General features: G+C 41.3%; 2 protein-coding genes across 4 annotated transcripts in view; one reads left to right on the forward strand and one right to left on the reverse strand.

Moving 5' to 3' along the window:
• The window catches only part of LOC148368316 (uncharacterized), a 310,091-nt gene that overhangs the window by 61,718 nt on the left and 228,775 nt on the right, over positions 1-19,598 (reverse strand). The gene's annotated exons all lie outside the window — the stretch shown is intronic.
• LOC148368321 (uncharacterized) lies at positions 621-14,542 on the forward strand. Of its 3 annotated transcripts, none has more exons than XM_088330366.1 (4): positions 621-829; positions 7,265-7,405; positions 7,496-7,612; positions 11,887-14,542. In XM_088330366.1, exons 3-4 carry the CDS (start codon positions 7,504-7,506, stop codon positions 13,185-13,187), a joined length of 1,410 nt encoding a protein of 469 aa, XP_088186492.1. In that variant the 5' UTR covers positions 621-829; positions 7,265-7,405; positions 7,496-7,503; the 3' UTR covers positions 13,188-14,542. The 3 variants fall into 3 exon arrangements, with proteins under 3 accessions (XP_088186492.1, XP_088186493.1, XP_088186494.1); XM_088330367.1 differs by having other exon boundaries at positions 7,278-7,405; XM_088330368.1 differs by lacking the exons at positions 7,265-7,405; positions 7,496-7,612.

Genomic DNA, 19,598 nt, shown 5'->3' on the forward strand with positions numbered 1-19,598 from the left:
AAAGTAATTGAAAGTAATCCAGTTCAAGTAATTCTACCCAACCCTGTTGACAGGTATGAAATATCTTTATATAGTAGCAGAAAAGGGTAAGAGAAGTACCGGTATATCACCGCTAGATGGCAGAGACTCACGGTTCAGAGAAAGGTGCTTGGGCCAAGTCTCGCGGGACCTCGCGTGATTTAGTGAGACTTGCTCAATCGATGAACCTTAATGCCAACAATCCAACGGTATCGTGTGACTGACATTTAGCATCTATTTTGCAGATGAGCTAAAACAACAACAAAAAATGTATTTAAAAAAAGGCCACTTAACTCCAAGCTTCGATAGATCATTTTAGTCCTCTATGTGTTTCTGTTACTGCGTTCCCGAAGAGACGACAACTGAGTTTTCCAACCTCCGACCAAGAGAAAGGCAATGTACCCCAAATTTGCAACTCTGACCTCCCACCCCGAGTGTCCTTCTAATCATATTTCCCCAGTTGAGGGTTAAAAAACCCCGATTTCCCACATTTTTGAGACGTTTTTCGGTCGTATCTGGTAGGATCTCCCGAAACACCCATTTTCGTGAACGCATCATGCGATCTGTGCCACTTGTACCCACAATCCATTGCGGCGGGGTTTCGAAGGAGAAGGAGTCATGGCTGCCGAACAATAGAATCTCCAGAAAGTCCTCAAGTCGACTTCAAACGACGTCAACTCGACACAAGTATCACTTTGTGGTCCCTTTTACTGCCGAGTTGGAACGTTTTTTCGTTGAAATTCGGAGAGAATGTGCTCCAGTGGGGTAGGACCGCGACGACAGGACGCTGTTTCCAAGCAGCTCGGGGAAGGTTGGACATTTTTTTTTGCTTCTGCTACAATAACAATGCTTTCCAAAATGTTGCAAAAGATAGAATAGTGTTTTTTCATTCAACTACAACTTTTTTTCAGCCTTTTACAGTAAACTACTCGGAAATAAAATGAAGTTTAGCAGCATCTGGTATGAAGTCGCATCCAAACTATATATATATATATATATATATATATATATATATATGTGTGTGTGTAACCGCGGTGTACGTGTCCCACCAAAGATCCCCATTCGGGCTGGACTGGATGATGAGGTTTTTATTATTACAGTTTCTGCAAATGGATGAGTCACAACATTAGCTTTTTCTGCTGGGTCTGATCTCTTTGATCTCTACAAGGGGAATTAGTATTTAGTAAAACAGAAACAAAACGAAAATAAACCTAAACAGCTTGACAATATCAATCACATTACTATGCATGGTGAGAGATTTGTCAGCTGGGGTTATAATGTTTAAAATTAACTTATATTGTGGAGCACCAAAAGATATGTCTTACCTTTGTAGTTCACTGGTAAGACTAACAACAAACCCCGCCTCCTGGTCATATGTTAGAAGCCAAAACCAAACCCCACCCCATACCAGCAGATGGCACTGTTGGACTCAGCATTGCAGGACATTTACCAAAAACTATACACATATTTCAGCAGGAATTTCAATAAAATAAAAGTTATTATTACACCCGTTACACACACCCTCCCTGAAATTCTGCTAAATATGGGAGTGCTACATTAAACAAAAAAAAAATCACATGCCAAAAAGGCAAATACTGATGAAAAAGACACAAAAACTGGTACAAAATTACAAGGAACAAACTGAAGTGCATGTCAGTTCTAAAACTCTCCCAAAAAGGAGTGTGAAAAGAAAGGAGGCAATCAAACTCCCAACTAAGCACAGACTCAAAGATGCCTGTTACATCAAAATATCAAACATTGTTCCTGTAGTTGTAAGTGCTCACATAGGCACAATTCTTGTTTCTTACTCAAGCTTTGTTACTCAAACTGAAAGTGCATCCCTACTGAACTTAAACTAGGAACTAGCAGATATTGCGGACAGAGGATTGTCACCTACCAACTGGTCATTCATCTGACAAATAAGACGACTAGGAGGCCTGATGGACTGGCGGACCCTAAGACCATAACGGTTAGGTTGAGCACAAATAACCTGAGCTTGAAGGTCTGGGACAGTCAAGTCTAAACAGTCAGTATCAGGGGAATATGCGTCCGGATGGTCAGTGTTCAATGGGGTCTCGTCTGGGAGGCCCATACCCAAAGGGATCATGTTTTCAGAGCACTGTGATGGGCTTTCCGTATTGTCACTTGAAGTAAAGTATGGCCAACATCTTGTTCGGGGATGTGCTGACTTCCTCGACTGGATGTATCAGCTGTGAGAGAGTCAGACCGGGCATCAGATCTGCTGTCTAGTGAGTTATCCTCCACCTCTGGATGAACTTGCTCTTCACCTGCCTGTATCACCCAGTTTACTGTACGGACATCACTGTCTTCAACCGCGTCAGGTAAATCAGGGCATACATCACTTCCATGCATAGCAGCGTCACACCCTGAGTGTTCAGATTCGCTTGCCAGATCATCCTCACAGGGCAAGAAGCTAACAGAGAGCAGCAAATTCCTGTGAACTACCTTCTCTTTGCCCGTCAGACAATCCTTGACTCTATAGACTTTGAGATCGGGCTTGACTGATATGACTTCATACGGGGTCGACTCCGAATTATCTGCAACTTTGCGTTTCCCCGGGACACCTCTGTTGGCGATCAACACCCGGTCTCCCACGACGAGGGGTGATCCTTTGGCCCTACGGTTGTACAGCTTGGCATGGCGAGTCTGTTCTCTAAGAGTATTCCTCTGTACAATCTGAGCAGCTTCATGTAGATCTTTCTTCAGATGGCTTACAAAGTCAGAGTAGCTGACAACAGCATCATTGGTATTAGCATGTTGAAACATGACATCGACAGGGAGACGAGGGATCCTACCAAACACTAGGTAAAACGGTGCAAACCCTGTTGTCTCATGCTCTGTGCAGTTATAGCAGAGTGTGAGCTGCTGCAGCATTTGTGGCCACTTTGCTTTGGGCTGAGGGGGAAGGGTTCTGATCATATCTCCCAATGTTCGGTTAAATCGTTCTGCGATACCATTTCCCATGGGGTGGTACGGAGTCGTATGGGATTTCTGCACCCCTGCCATCTCTAGAAGCTCTTTGATCAGTTTGCTCTCAAAATTAGCTCCCTGATCAGAGTGGATACGCCGTGGGAAACCATAGACAAAGAAGAAATCCTGCCACAGACGGCGAGCAACTTGTTTGGCGGTTTGATTCCTGCAATGGAAGGTGTGCGCAATCTTGGAGAAATGATCAGTTACGACAAGGACATCTACAGACTTGTTCTCTTGCTCAGCAGTCCAAAAGTCTATACAGACCAACTCCATAGGCTCAGAGGTGACTATGTTCTTGAGTTGTGCACGGTTGTTTGGTTCCGGTGTTTTCCCTACTACACAACGTTGACAGGATTTGACATAATTCACAACATCACGTTCCATGCCATTCCAGAAGAATCGTTGCCTCACCAGAGACAAAGTACGGTTCTGGCCTTGGTGACCTGCTGAGTCATGTAAACCTTGAAGGACTTTCTGTTTCAATAAATCAGGCACCACAAACTGGAAGATTTTCTTGGCCATGTGAGGATCTTTCCTTATTTTATAGAGCATGCCATTCTGTATGGTGAGTCTGCTCCAATGCTTCAGTAGTTTCATCACACTAGGCGACTCGACAGATCTCTCACGCCTGGTAGGTCTCTTGTGTCTATGCACAAAGTACATGGTTCTGCTTATTGTGTTGTCCTGTTCTTGTAAACCAACAAGCTGACTCTGTGGGAGTGCCGTTGACTGATCTCCCTTCTGCAGAAGATTGAAGTTGGCATCTGTTCCCATCACTTGACCCACGCCACCAGTGGACTGAGCACTGAGGACAGCAGCAACTTCTTCTGATGTCACAGAACCATTGGAGCCTGATGGAATTGCCCTTTTTACTGACTCGTCTGATGTCCCAGCACTCTCGTCTACAACAGCGTGACAATTGTTGGATACTCTGAACACCTCTTGCACAGTACTGTTGTTCACCCCGTTGACTTGGTCGAAGAGCGAGGTATAGGGCTCGGTAACAAGGCGATGACCCACACATGACCGTACAAATGGCTCACGGCTCAGAGCGTCGGCTACGATGTTCTTTGGGCCGGGAATGTACTTCAGGTCAAAATTGTATGCAGCTAGCTTCGCTACCCACCGCTGTTCACACGCATCAAGTCTTGGTTTGGTCAAAATGTATGTCAGTGGGTTATTGTCGGTCCCAGTGGTAAAGTGCCTTCCTTTCAACCAATGGCTGAATTTATCGCATACCGCCCATTTCAAGGCAAGAAATTCGAGCCGGTGTAAAGGATAGTTGAGCTGGGAGTGAGAGAGCGTTTTACTTGCAAAGGCGACTGGTCTGGCCACTTTTCCCTAAGGTGGCAGCTGTGACAGGACTGATCCAATCCCATCGAAGGATGCGTCGACAGCCAGAATAAATGGCGCATCAAAATCTGGGTGGGCCAGAGTGACAACTGTCACGAGGTTGTGCTTCAGTGTTTCAAATGCGTTCTGGCATGCATCGGACCAATCAGCAAGCCTCAGCTTCACTTGACCTTTCCTCACTAGTTTGCGGCCTTTCTTGCACTTATGCTGGGCACCAGATTCAGATGTGACCCTGAACAGAGGTTTTGCCTTCGCAGAACATGCTTCAATGAAGCTATGGTAACACATCACCATGCCTAGAAAAGATCTGATTTTACTAGGGCATGGCGTCTTGCCATCAGACTCCATTAGGTCAGCGACTTGTACGTCATTTATCGCTCTCACTTTCTCGGGGTCAGTCCGAATTCCATCCTCACTGATGACATGCCCAAGAAATTTCACAGTCCGTCTGAGGAAAAAACACTTTTTGGGTGCGAGCTTGAGGTTGTGTTCCTTGAGGCGACTAAACACCATCTACAGGCATTGGAGTGCAACTTCCTCTGTTGGGGCAAACACCATCAGATCGTCGAGGTAACATAATAGGCTCATGAAATTCTGATCACCGAATATCGACATCATCATCCTCATAAATGTTGCTGGGCTGTTGCAAAGTCCCTGAGGGAGCCGGTTGTACTCGTGAAGCCCGAAGGGTGATGAGAATGCCGTGTACTTTTTGTCATCAGGGTGCAAGGGGACATTGTAGTAGCCTGACGTCAGGTCCATTGTGGAGAAAAAGGCATTTCCCCCCAAGTGCGGCCAAAGCATCAGCTTGATTCGGTAGTGGGTAGGCATCCTTTATGGTTCTCGCATTAAGCCTTCTGAAATCAGTACATACCCTTAGTTCTCCATTCCGCTTCCATATGAGAACAAGCGCAAATGCATAGTCGCTAGTCGACTTCTGAATAATTCCTTTCTCTTCCATCTCGTTCAGAGTCGTCCTCAGTTTTTCATACTGACTTGGTGGTATACGTCTGTAGGGTAGACGGAACGGCTTATCATCAACAAGGTGGATACGATGTACAAACTCTTTGGCCTCTCCACAGTCCATCTTATGGCGAGAAAAGATTGACCCGAATTGTTCGATGATATGAAGGAGCTTGTCTTTACACTGCAGCGAAACCTCGCATGACTTCAGGTCAATGTCTTGCAGTCCCAGAGCTTCCAATGTACGCATCATGTCCTCTTCTGACCTGGGTCGGACCTCTTTGCTCTGTACACTCTGCACGTTGCACTTGACCTCTGCACTGGGCAGGTCTTCCGCTGCGATACAAGGAGACACATCTGCAATTTTCCTGTTTCTTCTCAGCACCACAACTCTGTCCGTGGGATTAAAGACTTTAACAGGCACCCACCCATTCCCCCCAGAGTGGAGTAACAACTCGTCCGACAAGGACTTGTCTGGGCCCAGCCTTAGATTGGGTTGGCTCAACGACCACTGTGCTGCCCGCTGACGTCCCGGCCAACTCAGGTAACTTGCCCCAAATAACGTACTCGGTCCGTGGATTCAGCATCACGCAACTCTGGATTTTTACTGTCCCTACCTTGTCTGGAATGCAATCACCTCTCCATCTCTCCGTGTTAGAAAGCATTGACCAGAATTGACTGTGGTTATCGGACAGACCGTTGTCAGGAGTCAAGTCAAGTCAAGTTTATTTATATAGCCCTTAATCACAAAAATGTCTCAAAGGACTGCACAGCATTCCAGTTACAAAATTACACAATTACCTGATCTTAAACCAGCATGCGGGCAAGGAAAACTCAAAAACCTCAGTGTGAGGAGAAAAGAGAAACCTTGAGAAAGGACATTTTGGAATATCACAATACATTTTTACATCTTTACATTTTAACAAGATACTTTTAACAAGAGATCGTATAGTGGATTTTTAACGTTTACAATGAATTCAACATGTTTTTCTTTCGTCTGAATATTAACCAACATCATCCTTTTTTTAATGTATATGAGAAAATAGGAATAAAAACAATAATGAGTATAAAAATGGGTACAATTTACCTGCAAATGGATGAGTCACAACATTAGCTTTTTCTGCTGGGTCTGATCTCTTTGATTTCTACGAGGGGAATTCATATTTAGTAAAACAGAAACAAAACGAAAATAAACGTAAACAGCTTGACAATATCAATCACATTACTATGCATGGTGAGAGATTTGTCAGCTGGGGTTATAATGTTTAAAATTAACTTATTTTGTGGAGTACCAAAAGATATGTCTTACCTTTGTAGTTCTCTCTAGTAAGACTAACAACAAACCCCGCCTCCTGGTCACATGTTAGAAGCCAAAACCATACCCCACCCCATACTAGCAGATGGCACTGTTGGACTCAGCATTGCAGGACATTTACCAAAAACTATACACATATTTCAGCAGGAATTTCAATAAAACAAAAATTATTACACCCGTTACACTAACATAAATGGCGACAGAAACAAAACGAAAATAAACCCAAACAACTTCACAAGATAGATTACATTACTGTGTATGCTGCACGATTTGTCAGTTTTGGTTTTAATGTTGTTAATAAACAAAACGTCGTGGTTTACCGTTAGCAGCGCGCAGGAGACTGCTAACTGTATTCCAGTCATAAGATAATGTTTTAATAACGTAGGTTTTTTTTTAAATTATAATATTTTTTTTTCAATGTTTTCAAGCTAATTTTCCGTAACGTTGATGGCAACAAGTTACCCAAATGGAAATCTCTTTTAATATGAGGAGGTTGTGATTTATTTTCAGTGTACATCCATTGCTCGAAGTTGCACCGACCAAAATGGCTGCCACGTAGGCACACGAGTTCGCGGGCTGCTACAGCACTCTGTTGTATCTGTGTCCCACAATTCATTGCAGTGGTGTATCGAAGGTGAAGGTGTCATGGCTGCCGCACCACCAGCGAAAAAGAGAATGTCGAGAAAACCACCAAAAGTCCTGTAGTCGACTTCAAACGACGTAAACTCGACAGAAGTATCACTTTGCAGTCCTTTTTTGAAGGTTTGTCCCGATCATTTCATTTCATTTCAGTTTGTCCTTTGTACTTCCGAGTTGGAGCGACACCTCGTTGCATTTTTTTTTGTTCAAAAGCAAAGAAAATGTGCTCCAGTGGGGAAGGACCTCTTGAAGAGAAGCTTCGAGGAGCCAAAGAGGAGACCGAGCGAGAATGTCGACGACTGGACACTGTTTTCAAGCAGCTCGGGGCAGGTCAGTCTTTTTCGCTTCTGCTACATTCTTGACATCAGGGTCGCTATGCCGAGAAATGCGCCCCTGCCGGGTGCCGAGATTTGCATCCCGTAGCGACTACAACCACTTTGACCTCGTTTTATATCACTTTTCGGGAATGTAATGGCAAACATATAACCAAAACCACTTTGTCTTGCACTTGTTGTGTATGTAATCGAACGGTAATGCACGCCATAATAAGCTTTATGGTAGAGTGCATAACAGTTTCAATACGAGCGGATTTAAGTAGAAAAAGGCAAAATAAACATGCTACATGCTCAAAAGGGATTTATGTACGGTGTGCATTACCGTTCGATTACATTCACAACAAATACAAAGATTGGAATGGTTTAAGTTGCATTAAATTTCCAACAAATGCAAGACATAGTGGTTTTGGTTATTTTTTGGTTTAAACAATTTTATTAACACTATTGCTTTTATAAGTGGTGCAGCTAATGAAATGAGATAAGATATATATATATATGTATATATATATATATATATATATATATATATATATATACTGGACTGTCTCAGAAAATTAGAATATTGTGATAAAGTTCTTTATTTTCTGTAATGCAATTAAAAAAACAAAAATGTCATACATTCTGGATTCATTACACATCAACTGAACTATTTCAAGCCTTTTATTATTTTAATATTGCTGAATTTGGCTTACAGCTTAAGAAAACTCAAAAATCCTATCTCAAAATATTAGAATATCATGAAAAAGTATACAAGTAGGCTATTCAACTAATCACCTGAATCATCTAATTAACTCGAAACACCTTGCGAGGGTTTCCTGAGCCTTAAAAACACTCAGCTTGGTTCAGTAAACTAAATCACTGCTGATCTGACTGCTGTCCAGAGGACCATCATTGATACCCTCCATCAGGAGGGTAAGACACAAAAAGAAATTTCTCAAAGAGCAGGCTGTTCACAGAGTGCAGTTTCAAAGCATATCCACAAAAAGTCTGTTGGAAGGGAAAAATGTGGCCGGAAACGCTGCACAACCAAGAGAGATGACCGCAGCCTTAACAAAATTGTGACGAAGAGCCGCTTCCAGAATTTGGGGGAGCTTCAAAGACAGTGGGCTGAAGCTGGAGTCCAGGTATCAAAAGCCACAGTTCACAGACGTGTCCGGGAAATGGGCTACAATAGCCGTATTCCCATGGTCAAGCCACTTCTGAACTCAAGACAACGGAAGACGCGTCTGACTTGGGCTATGGAGAAGAAGCACTGGATAGTTGCAGAGTGGTCCAAAGTCCTCTTTTCAGACGAAAGCAAGTTTTGAATTTCATTTGGGAGTCAAGGCGCCAGAGTCTGGAGAAAGGCTGGAGAAGAGCAAAATCCAAGTTGCTTGAAATCCAGTGTGAAGTTCCCACAGTCAGCAATGGTTTGGGGAGCCATGTCAGCTGCTGGTGTTGGTCCACTGTGTTTCATCAAGTCCAGAGTAAATGCAACTGTTTACCAAGAGATTTTAGAGCACTACATGCTTCCATCTGCTGAAAAGCTCTATGGAGATGAGGATTTCATTTTCCAGCATGATCTGGCACCTGCCCACAGTGCCAAAACCACCAGTAACTGGTGCACTGACCATGGCATCACTGTCCTTGATTGGCCTGCTAATTCCCCTGACCTGAACCCCATCGAGAATTTGTGGGGTATAGTTAAGAAGAAGATGAAAGACACCAGACCTACAAATGCAAATGAGCTGAAGGCCGCTATCGAAGCATCCTGGGCATCAATAACACCTCAGCAATGCCACAGGCTGATTGCCTCCATGCCACGCCGGATTGATGCAGTAATCCGTGCAAAAGGATTCCCAACCAAGTACTGAGTGCATCAATGGACATTTTCAAATGTTTAATTTAGTTTTGCTGTTATAAAATTATTTTTTTTACTTGGTCTGAGGAAGTATTCTAATATTTTGAGATAGGATTTTTGAGTTTTTTTCAGCTGTAAGCCAAAATCAGCAATATTCAAATAACAAAAAGCTTGAAATAGTTCAGTTGATGTGTAATGAATCCAGAATGTATGACATTTTTGTTTTTTTAATTGCATTACAGAAAATAAAGAACTTTATCACAATATTCTAATTTTCTGAGACAGTCCAGTATATATATATATATAGCGAATCATTCTCTGAACCGATGACATGGCACGCGCGTTTCACGGGGCTTCAAATGACTCCGCTTATGTCATCAACACACACATTGGCTCGCGCTACACGAAGCACTCCTCTAAAATACTCTGCACATGCTTCAGGGATTCAAACTGCACATTTCTACTTGACATCTAACGTTCGGCTGTCGAGTAGTAAAAGACCCGGGCGTCTCTCTCGCTGATTCTTATCAAAGACGTATATTTTTACACGTAATAAATGATGAAAGTTATTGTAGTGATGATTTTGCTTTATTCGTGTGTGTGTGTATTTTACACGGCCATGTGTTTAATTCTAGACTTAAAAGGTGGGTGAGTTTTTCTTAAAAGTGAAATACTTTCTCTATCAAGGATGTGTGAGCAATGTTAAACCGAGTTCAAAGAGCCCTCATGCTGTTTTCCATTGCGCCTACCTGCTGGAATGTTACTTTTATTAGGCCTGTTCAGAGTGGAACAAACCCCCAAAAATATGAAAAAAAAATGAGTTCATTTGAGCGTGTCTGATAAATAAATGCAAAACATGTGTTACTGTGCTGCCAAGAAGTAAGGATAAGGAAAGTTGAACCTGAAATGAACTTGAAGCAAACAGTCTTGCAGCTGACAGAGCCTATTGTTTGTAGACATCTGGCGGAAGTCGTGGGATGATGATGTTGCAGGAAGTCACCGAATGAGCCCTGGCAGGCGACCATCACGAGTTATCACGAGTTGTTTTGAGCAATGCAATAAAGAGTGTTCCCTTTTTGCCATATCTCCTCTCTGCATATTCTTTGGGACGACACCCAACGAAGTTTCCTCCAAAAATGGGAGAACTTAAAATGGCACGAGAGCTCGTGTCGAGCGTGTTCGGAAGCGAGAAAAGTGAATTTGGAGTGTACGTTTTCTAGGTGGGAGGCGGACTTCATTATGATTGGTTGACCATAGGCCAATCCATCCCTTGGGGAGTTCAGTCACTTCCTATAAGTTTCTCAGATTCTATTTCAAATAATTCTTTTTCATAATACAAGTTTTAGAAACCCAGGAAGGACCAATTAAACCCCAGGCGCGAGCCAGACTCTTCCTATGGTATGGAAAAACACAGATGTCGGTTGTGCGTTTTCTGTTCATGCCCTTGCATCATCCATTTTGGCCTGGTCAAGGAGATGACCTCATGTGTGGCTCATTTTCAAAGTTTCTTCATTTTCCTCATGCTGGGATTTTTTTAGTTTTTCCTTGCCCTCGCGTAGGTTTCAGATCATGGGATGTTGTCTTGGTGGTCTTTGCAGCCCTCTGTGACTGTTTCTGATTAGCGCCGGACGTTTCTCTCAAATGGGAAGTGCCGATGTTGGCCAAATTGACTCATTTTTGATGGCCTACAGAAAATCTAGCTCTGTGGCTATACAGGCATAGGGCACACCAAAAGGAAGCTTTAAAAGTCATCTTTCATGAGACAACAGTTGATTTAGTCGATTTGACGACATTGCCAAGTTTTTTGAAAATACTTGTTTCCCGGAAAACTGAGAAAAATGGCTCCTTGCAAAACGATGCATTTCAAGCAGAAGTTTTGCCTCTGTGCTTTTTGTTTTATATCTATATTTTTGATACCTAGAATATCTAAACCATACTTTCCATAAACACAAGGACACTTTGCTTGAAAAATAACATTTGATTGCAAGAACACTAAATTTATGCATGACTTTGCAAAAATTCTCAGACCCTGATGTCTCGGGTGCTGGATCACATGATCACATGTGATCGCAGGGTCCTACGAAACGTCATCCCAACGAATGCCTTTAGTCATTTTTTTTTAGAAAGACTAAAGATTTGAAGCGTTAACAGTTAACGCTGGCGCCTACACTCTGCCATACAGAGTAATATGGCGGATACAGGAACAAAACGCGGTATTAAGTGTTGACCAAGGAATCTGCTCATAGCCACTCCTACCATCTAGTGATGATTTAATTCTCAGAGGCCTAATACTTATTGATCAGCAGCGCCGAAGCCTTTAGCATTTTTTTTTACATTTTGGCACTCGGGGACAATACCTCTGAAAACATTACGTTACGGCACTGAACGAGTTAAGGGCAATACAAATAAATGTGACTTGTGTCTTGCAGACGTCAGCCAAGAATATCTTCTTACTGCGCGGCAGGAACCAGAGGTATTGGCTGTTAAAATTGAGGAGGAGGAGGAAGATCTGAAGCCTTATCACGTTAAGCAAGAGACAGAGGATGAGGAGCCTGTTGGCGTTAAAGAGGAGGACGATTTTCCAGTCTTGCTAGTGACCGTCGAAGATCAATGTCAACCCGAAGATAACGGTTGGCAGGAGCCTCTAAGCATCAGCCCCTGTCAACAAGTGGAAACTGACACGTCCCACTCCGCAAACACTGAAAGCGACTCGCAGTCGGAAGGTGGTAACACATCTTCTCAGTGCAAGTCTTATATGAAGTCACATATGAAATTCCATGCTGGTGAGAAGCCTTTTGCCTGCTCAGTTTGCGATAAAAGATTCACTAAAAGTGGAAACTTAAATAGACACATTAGATCCCACACTGGCGAGAAGCCTTTCGTCTGCTCTATCTGTGGAAAACAATTCTCACAGAATTGGGCCTTAAAATCACACCAAAAAACCCACACTGGCGAGAAATCTTTTGCTTGCTCAGTTTGCGGTAAAAAATTCACCCGAAATGAACACTTGAAATTACACCAACGAACCCACAATGGCGAGAAGCCTTTTGCCTGCTCATTTTGCGATAAAAGATTCAGCCAGAGTGGAGATTTGAATGTACACACTAGAACCCACACTGGGGAGAGGCCTTTCGCATGCTCAATTTGTGGTCAAACATTCACCCTAAATGGACACTTGAAATCACACCAACGAACCCACACTGGCGAGAAGCTTTTTTCTTGCTCAGTTTGCGGTAAAAGATTCACCCAGCGTGGTAGCTTAAAAAAACACACACGAACCCACACTGGGGAGAAGCCTTTCTCCTGCTCAGTTTGTGGTTCAAGATTTACTTTGCGTTGGGTCTTAAAACAACACACACTAACCCACACTGGCGAAAAGCCTTTTGCCTGCTCAGTTTGTGATAAAAGATTCATTGACAGTGGGAGCTTAAAAAAACACTCCAGAACCCACACTGGCGAGAAGCCGTTTTCTTGTTCACTTTGCTGTCAACGATTCACTACAAGTGGGAGCTTAAAACAACACACACTAACCCACACTGGGGAAAAGCCATTTTCTTGCTCAGTCTGCGGTAAAAAATTCACTAAAAGTGGAGGCTTAAAGAGACACATTAGAACCCACACTGGTGAGAAGCCTTTCTCCTGCTCAGTTTGCGGTCAAAGATTCACTAAAAGTGAAACCTTAAAGAGTCACATTAGAACCCACACTGGTGAGAAACCTTTGACCTGTTGACTTTGTGGTGAAAAATAAATCCATATCGGCACTAAAAATTGCACACAAGAACCCACACTGGCAAGAAGCCTTTTTCCTGCTCGGTTTGTGTTCTAAGATTCACTAAAAGTGGGAACTTAAAAAAAACACTAGAACCCACGCTGGCTAGAAGCCTTTTGTCTGCTCAATTTATGGAAAATTATTCATCCGGAGTACGGACTTAAAAAGACACATGAGAACCCACACTGGCGAGAAGCCTTTTTCCTGCTCAGCTTGCGGTCAGAGTTTTACCGTGAGTGGAAGCTTAAACGAAAACATTAGAACCCTCACCGGTGGGAAACCTTTCTTCTGCTCAATTTGCGGAAAGCGATTCTCATATAATTGGTCCTTAAAATCACACCAAAAAACCCACCCGTGTGAGAAGCCTTTTTCCTGCTCAGTTTGCGGTCAAAGATTCACTACGAGTGGGAGCTTAAAAATACACACACAAATTCATACTGGGGAGAAGCTATTCGTTATCTCAATTTATGGTAAAAGATTCATTGACAGCGGGGACTTAAAAAAACACACTAGAACCCACTGGTGAGAAGCCTTTTGCCTGCTCAATTTGTGGTCAAACGTCCACAAAGAGTTGTAACTTAAAAACACTTAATTGACCAAGTATCATATAGGCCGTCTATAGGAACGTAACTGCCACAAAACTATTTCCCCTCACCTTTTCCTAACCACTGACTTTGCCAACACATCAAAAAACCGACATTAATTCACAGGAAGTGAGCAGGCTCTCCTGCTGTATAATAAAAAATTTAAACAGTCCTTTGAGACATTTTTGTGATCAAGGGCTATACAAATAAATGTGACTTGACTTGAAACCCTAAAGTCTTCATATGGAGTCAAAAGATTAATGATTTGTGTATGTGTCATGTTTCTTGATAGATGATCTATTTTATCATCTATTTACATAAAATTTTGCTTGTTATCAACAATTACTATTATGAAACAATAAGATCGCCGACCTACGTCCCTAGGGTTGGGGCCTGTTCTTACCAGAGCAACAAAGCTTCCTCATCTTCCTGGTTGGCCATTTTCTGCTTCTCACACATTCCTCCCCTGAGGGACGTTTTGTTCTCAAAAGTACACAAAAAGGGTTAGTGCAACAACCTCATCCCATGTTGGCGCACTATATGAGAACAATCCCGGATCATTGAAATGTGTTTATTATCTTCAAACCGAGGTCATTGATCATTACTGTTAACCTCTTGCATCATTTCTTCCACCTTTCAGCTTGCTAACAGTGAGTGCTTGTGTCAACAATGTGCTTTATTCTTTCGTTTGATTCAATTTTCTTTGTCGTGAATAAAACTTAGTTTAATGAAATCAAACCGCGTGCATTATTTGTGGGTCGATGTTATTTTTCTTTTGGACTGATCCATCATTATCCATATCAACGAACTACAAAATCGATCATTTAAAGCTGAAAACACATTGTGTTTAAAGTTGCATCCTTCATGATAAATGCTAGACACAGGCTATATCAAATGAATTTGTGTTGGAAACCGAGAGCACCGCCTGCCTACCGAATTGGTAACCACCGAATTAGATTCTGAACTAAATAAATATAATTTAGAGCCATTTGGAAATGTTCTGTTATTTTGGCCATAAAAGAGTCAAGTCATGTTATGAGTGATGACTTTTGCCACTTTTTTGTGTTAAATCAAGACAAAACAGAAAAGGGACTTCCTGGACCAAAATGAAGTTGAGACTGGAAATCACCTTGACCACATTGTAAGACAACATTAAACTGAAATATGAATATGAAGAATATACAGAATTTGACCCATCAGTAGCCTAATTCGTTCCCCCTTTAACAATCAAAACTAATAATGTTCAAATGAGTCCCATGCTTCAACTCTTGGCATTCAAAATATCAAGATTTCATAGTATACTCATGCCTGAAACGCTAAATCTGACGTAGTTCACCAAGGACATAGTCTTACAGCAATGAACTTCCACGATAGTTTTAACATCCTAAAAAGGTTTACTCAAAAACACACCATAATGGATTAAAAAATCAGTCGAAAAGTATCTCTGCCTTGTTTCTAGCTGTGTGTCTAGACCCCTAATTCCTGTTTACGACTAAACAAGACTTCTAACACTATTTTTTAGAAGCCGTTAACCTCTGAACTTTTGATGGACAACTTTTTGGCCAATCGCCACATTCCAAAATCATGCATTTCAGTTGAATTGGCCAGTCCAAATTGTCCCTAGGTGTGAATGAGCGAGTGAGTTGTCTGTCCCTCTGTGCCCTGCGACTGGCTGGCAACCAGTTCAGGGTGTCCACTGCCCGAAGATGACTGGGATGGGCTCCAGCACCCCCGTGACCCTACTGAGGATAAGCGGTGCAGCTAATGAGATGATTGATGTACAGGGAGTGCAGAATTATTAGGCAAGTTGTATTTTTGAGGATTAATTTTATTATTGAACAACAACCATGTTCTTAATGAACCCAAAAGTCTCATTAATATCAAAGCTGAATATTTTGGAAGTTGGAGTGGGGCTTTTTTAGTTTTAGCTATTTTAGGAGGATATCTGTGTATGCAGGTGACTATTACTGTGCATAATTTTGGTAACATCTGTTGTGGAGTACCACAGGGTTCTATCCTGGAGTACCACAGGGTTCTATCCTGGGACCAAAGCTATTTAATTTATATATTAACGATATTTTTAATGTTTCAAAACTATTGAAAATAGTAGTATTTGCAGACGACACTAACATTTTCTATTCAAATGATAACTATATGGATTTGGTAACCTGTATTAATCGTGAACTAATTAACCTAAAAGTATGGATGGATATAAATAAATTATCTTTAAATTTAAATAAAACCAAAGTAATATTCTTTGGTAATCGTAAGGCAAATCAAGATTTAGAAGTAAAAATGGATGGTGTCACGATAGACATTGTATCAGAAATTAAGTTTTTAGGGGTCATAATAGACAATAAATTAAGTTGGAAAACACACATCAGACACATACAAACAAAGGTATCTAAAAGCATTTCAATAATTAATAAAACCAAAGTTCTTTTACATTATAATGCATTGTATTTATTATATTGTTCTCTAGTTCTGCCATATTTAACCTATGGTGCAGAAGTCTGGGGCAATAATTACAAAAGTTCACTACAGCCCCTTTTTATCCTTCAAAAACGTGCAATAAGAACCATACACAGGGTAGGATATCGGGATCATACCAATATTTTATTCATGCAGTCCAATTTATTGAAATTGGATGATTTAATAAAATTTTTCACTTCACAACTGTTATTTAAGGTCAACAAAAACATAGTGCCAGAAAACATACAAAGATTATTCACTCGGAAAGAGGGAAATTATAACTTGAGGGGCTGTGGTGAATTCAAAATCCCAAAGGTGAGAACCACCAGGAGAAGTATGTGTGTGTCTGTGTGTGGAGTCAGACTTTGGAATAATTTGCAAAATGAAATCAAACAATGTCCAAATATACATGTGTTCAAATTTAAATATAAAAAAGCATTACTGGCGAAATACAGAGATGAAGAAAATGGGATATGAGGGAGACTGGAAATACTGCACTTCAAACTATGGCTAACTTGTTGTTATTGTTCTATTATCACATCAGAACTGTTATAAGTATTGTGTTTATTTTTATTGATATTATCACTGGTGCCGCAGTGACATTATGCGCATGATGACGTTGAGGGATGGGTATTGCGAAGATTAGTGTATAAAGTATGTGATTATTGTAACTATTATAATTATTGATATCTGACCTATTTAATAAGTATATCCATGAGATTTTGTTGTATTGGACATAAGAGGAGCTATATATAAAATGTGTTTTATAGGGAAGATAAAGGGGTAGGAAAAATAAGCATCTGCTTCTGACTACCCCTTTTCGAACATGTGTGACATTATTTCGTTGTTGATTCATTGTTTTTGTCCTGTTTTTATTTTTATGTTCGAAATAAAGTTTTCATTCATTCATTCATAATTATTAGGCAACTTAACAAAAAACAAATGTATACCCATTTCAATTATTTATTTTCATCAGGGAAACCAATATAACAGCTCAACATTCACAAATATACATATCTGACATTCAAAAACAAAACAAAAACGAATCAGTGACCAATATAGCCACCTTTCTTTGCAAGGACACTCAAAAGCCTGCCATCCATGGATTCTGTCAGTGCTTTGATCTGTTCACGATCAACATTGCGTGCAGCAGCAACCACAGCCTCCCAGACACTGTTCAGAGAGGTGTACTGTTTTCCCTCCTTGTAAATCTCACATTTGATGAGGGACCACAGGTTCTCTATGGGGTTCAGATCAGGTGAACAAGGAGGCCATGTCATTAGTTTTTCTTCTTTTAGACCCTTTCTTGCCAGCCACGCTGTGGAGTACTTGGATGCGTATGATGGAGCGTTGTCCTGCATGAAAATCATGTTTTTCTTGAAGGATGCGGACTTCTTCCTGTACCACTGCTTGAAGAAGGTGTCTTCCAGAAACTGGCAGTAGGACTGGGAGTTGAGCTTGAGTCCATCCTCAACCTGAAAAGGCCCCACAAGCTCATCTTTGATGATACCAGCCCATACCAGTACCCCACCTCCACCTTGCTGGCGTCTGAGGCGGACTGGAGCTCTCTGCCCTTTACCGATCCAGCCACGGGCCCATCCATCTGGCCCATCAAGACTCACTCTCATTTCATCAGTCCATAAAACCTTAGAAAAATCCGTCTTGAGATTTTTCTTGGCCCAGTCTTGACGTTTCAGCTTGTGTGTCTTGTTCAGTGGTGGTCGTTTTTCAGCCTTTCTTACCTTGGCCATGTCTCTGAGTATTGCACACCTTGTGCTTTTGGGCACTCCAGTGATGTTGCAGCTCTGAAATATGGCAAAACTGGTGGCAAGTGGCATCTTGGCAGCTGTACGCTTGACTTTTCTCAGTTCACGGGCAGTTATTTTGCGCCTTGGTTTTTCTACACGCTTCTTGCGACCCTATTGACTATTTTGAATGTAACGCTTGATTGTTCGATGATCACGCTTCAGAAGCTTGGCAATTTTAAGAGTGCTGCATCCCTCTGCAAGATATCTCACTATTTTTGACTTTTCAGAGCCTGTCAAGTCCCTCTTCTGACCCATTTTGCCAAAGGAAAGGAAGTTGCCTAATAATTATGCACACCTGATATAGGGTGTTGATGTCATTAGACCACACCCCTTCTCATTACAGAGATGCACATCACCTGATATGCTTAATTGGTAGTAGGCTTTCGAGCCTATACAGCTTGGAGTAAGACAACATGCATAAAGAGGATGATGTGGTCAAAATACTCATTTGCCTAATAATTCTGCACTCCCTGTATATATGTAACGGGTGTAATAATAACTTTTGTTTTATTGAAATTCCTGCTGAAATATGTGTATAATGTTTGGTAAGTGTCCTGCAATGATAAGTCCAACAGTGCCACCTGCTGATATGGGGTGGGGCTTGTTTTGGCTTTTGACATGTGACTGGAAGGCAGGGTTTGTTGGCAGTCCACAGAGCCAGCTGCCAACGGTAAGACATATCTTTTGGTGCTCCAAAAAAAAAGGTAATTTTCAACATTATAACCACAGCTGACAAGTATCTCAACATGCACAGTAATGTGATTGAAGTTGTCAAGCTGTTTGGATTTATTTTTGTTTTGTTTCTGTTGTGCTAAAATGTTAACTCCCCTTGTAGAGATCAAATACAGCAGAGAAGCTAATGTTGTGACTCATTTCATTTGCAGGTAAATTGTATCCGTTTTTATACTCATGTAACCGCGGTGTACGTGTCCCACCAAAGATCCACATTCGCACTGGACTGGATGATGAGGTTTTTATTTTTACAATTTCTGCAAATGGATGAGTCACAACATTAGCTTTTCTGTTGGCTTTGATCTCTTTGATCTCATTGCAGTTCTCTCTCTTGTAAGACTCCCAACAAAGCATATCAAAGAGCTTTCTTTTCACTTTACATAAAATAAATTTTGGAATATCACAATACATACTTACATCTTTACATTTTATCAAGATACTTTTAACAAGAGATCGTATAATGGATTTTTTTTTACGTTTACAATGGTTTCAACAAGTTTTTCTTTCGTCTGAATATTAACCAACATAATCCTTTTTTAATGTATATGAGAAAATAGAAATAAAAACAATAAAAAGTATAAAAACAGGTACAAGTTACCTGCAAATGGATAAGTCACAACATTAGCTTTTCTGCTGGCTTTGATCTCTTTGATCTCTACAAGGGGAATTCATAATTTAATAAAACAGAAACAAAACGAAAATAAACCTAAACAGCTTGACAATATCAATCACATTACTGTGCATGTTGAGAGATTTGTCAGCTGGGGTTATAATGT

This window comes from Urocampus carinirostris, chromosome 3 (genome assembly GCF_059441175.1).
Source record: "Urocampus carinirostris isolate Australia breed hairy pipefish chromosome 3, RoL_Ucar_1.0, whole genome shotgun sequence".
In the NCBI taxonomy this organism is placed as follows: domain Eukaryota; kingdom Metazoa; phylum Chordata; class Actinopteri; order Syngnathiformes; family Syngnathidae; genus Urocampus; species Urocampus carinirostris.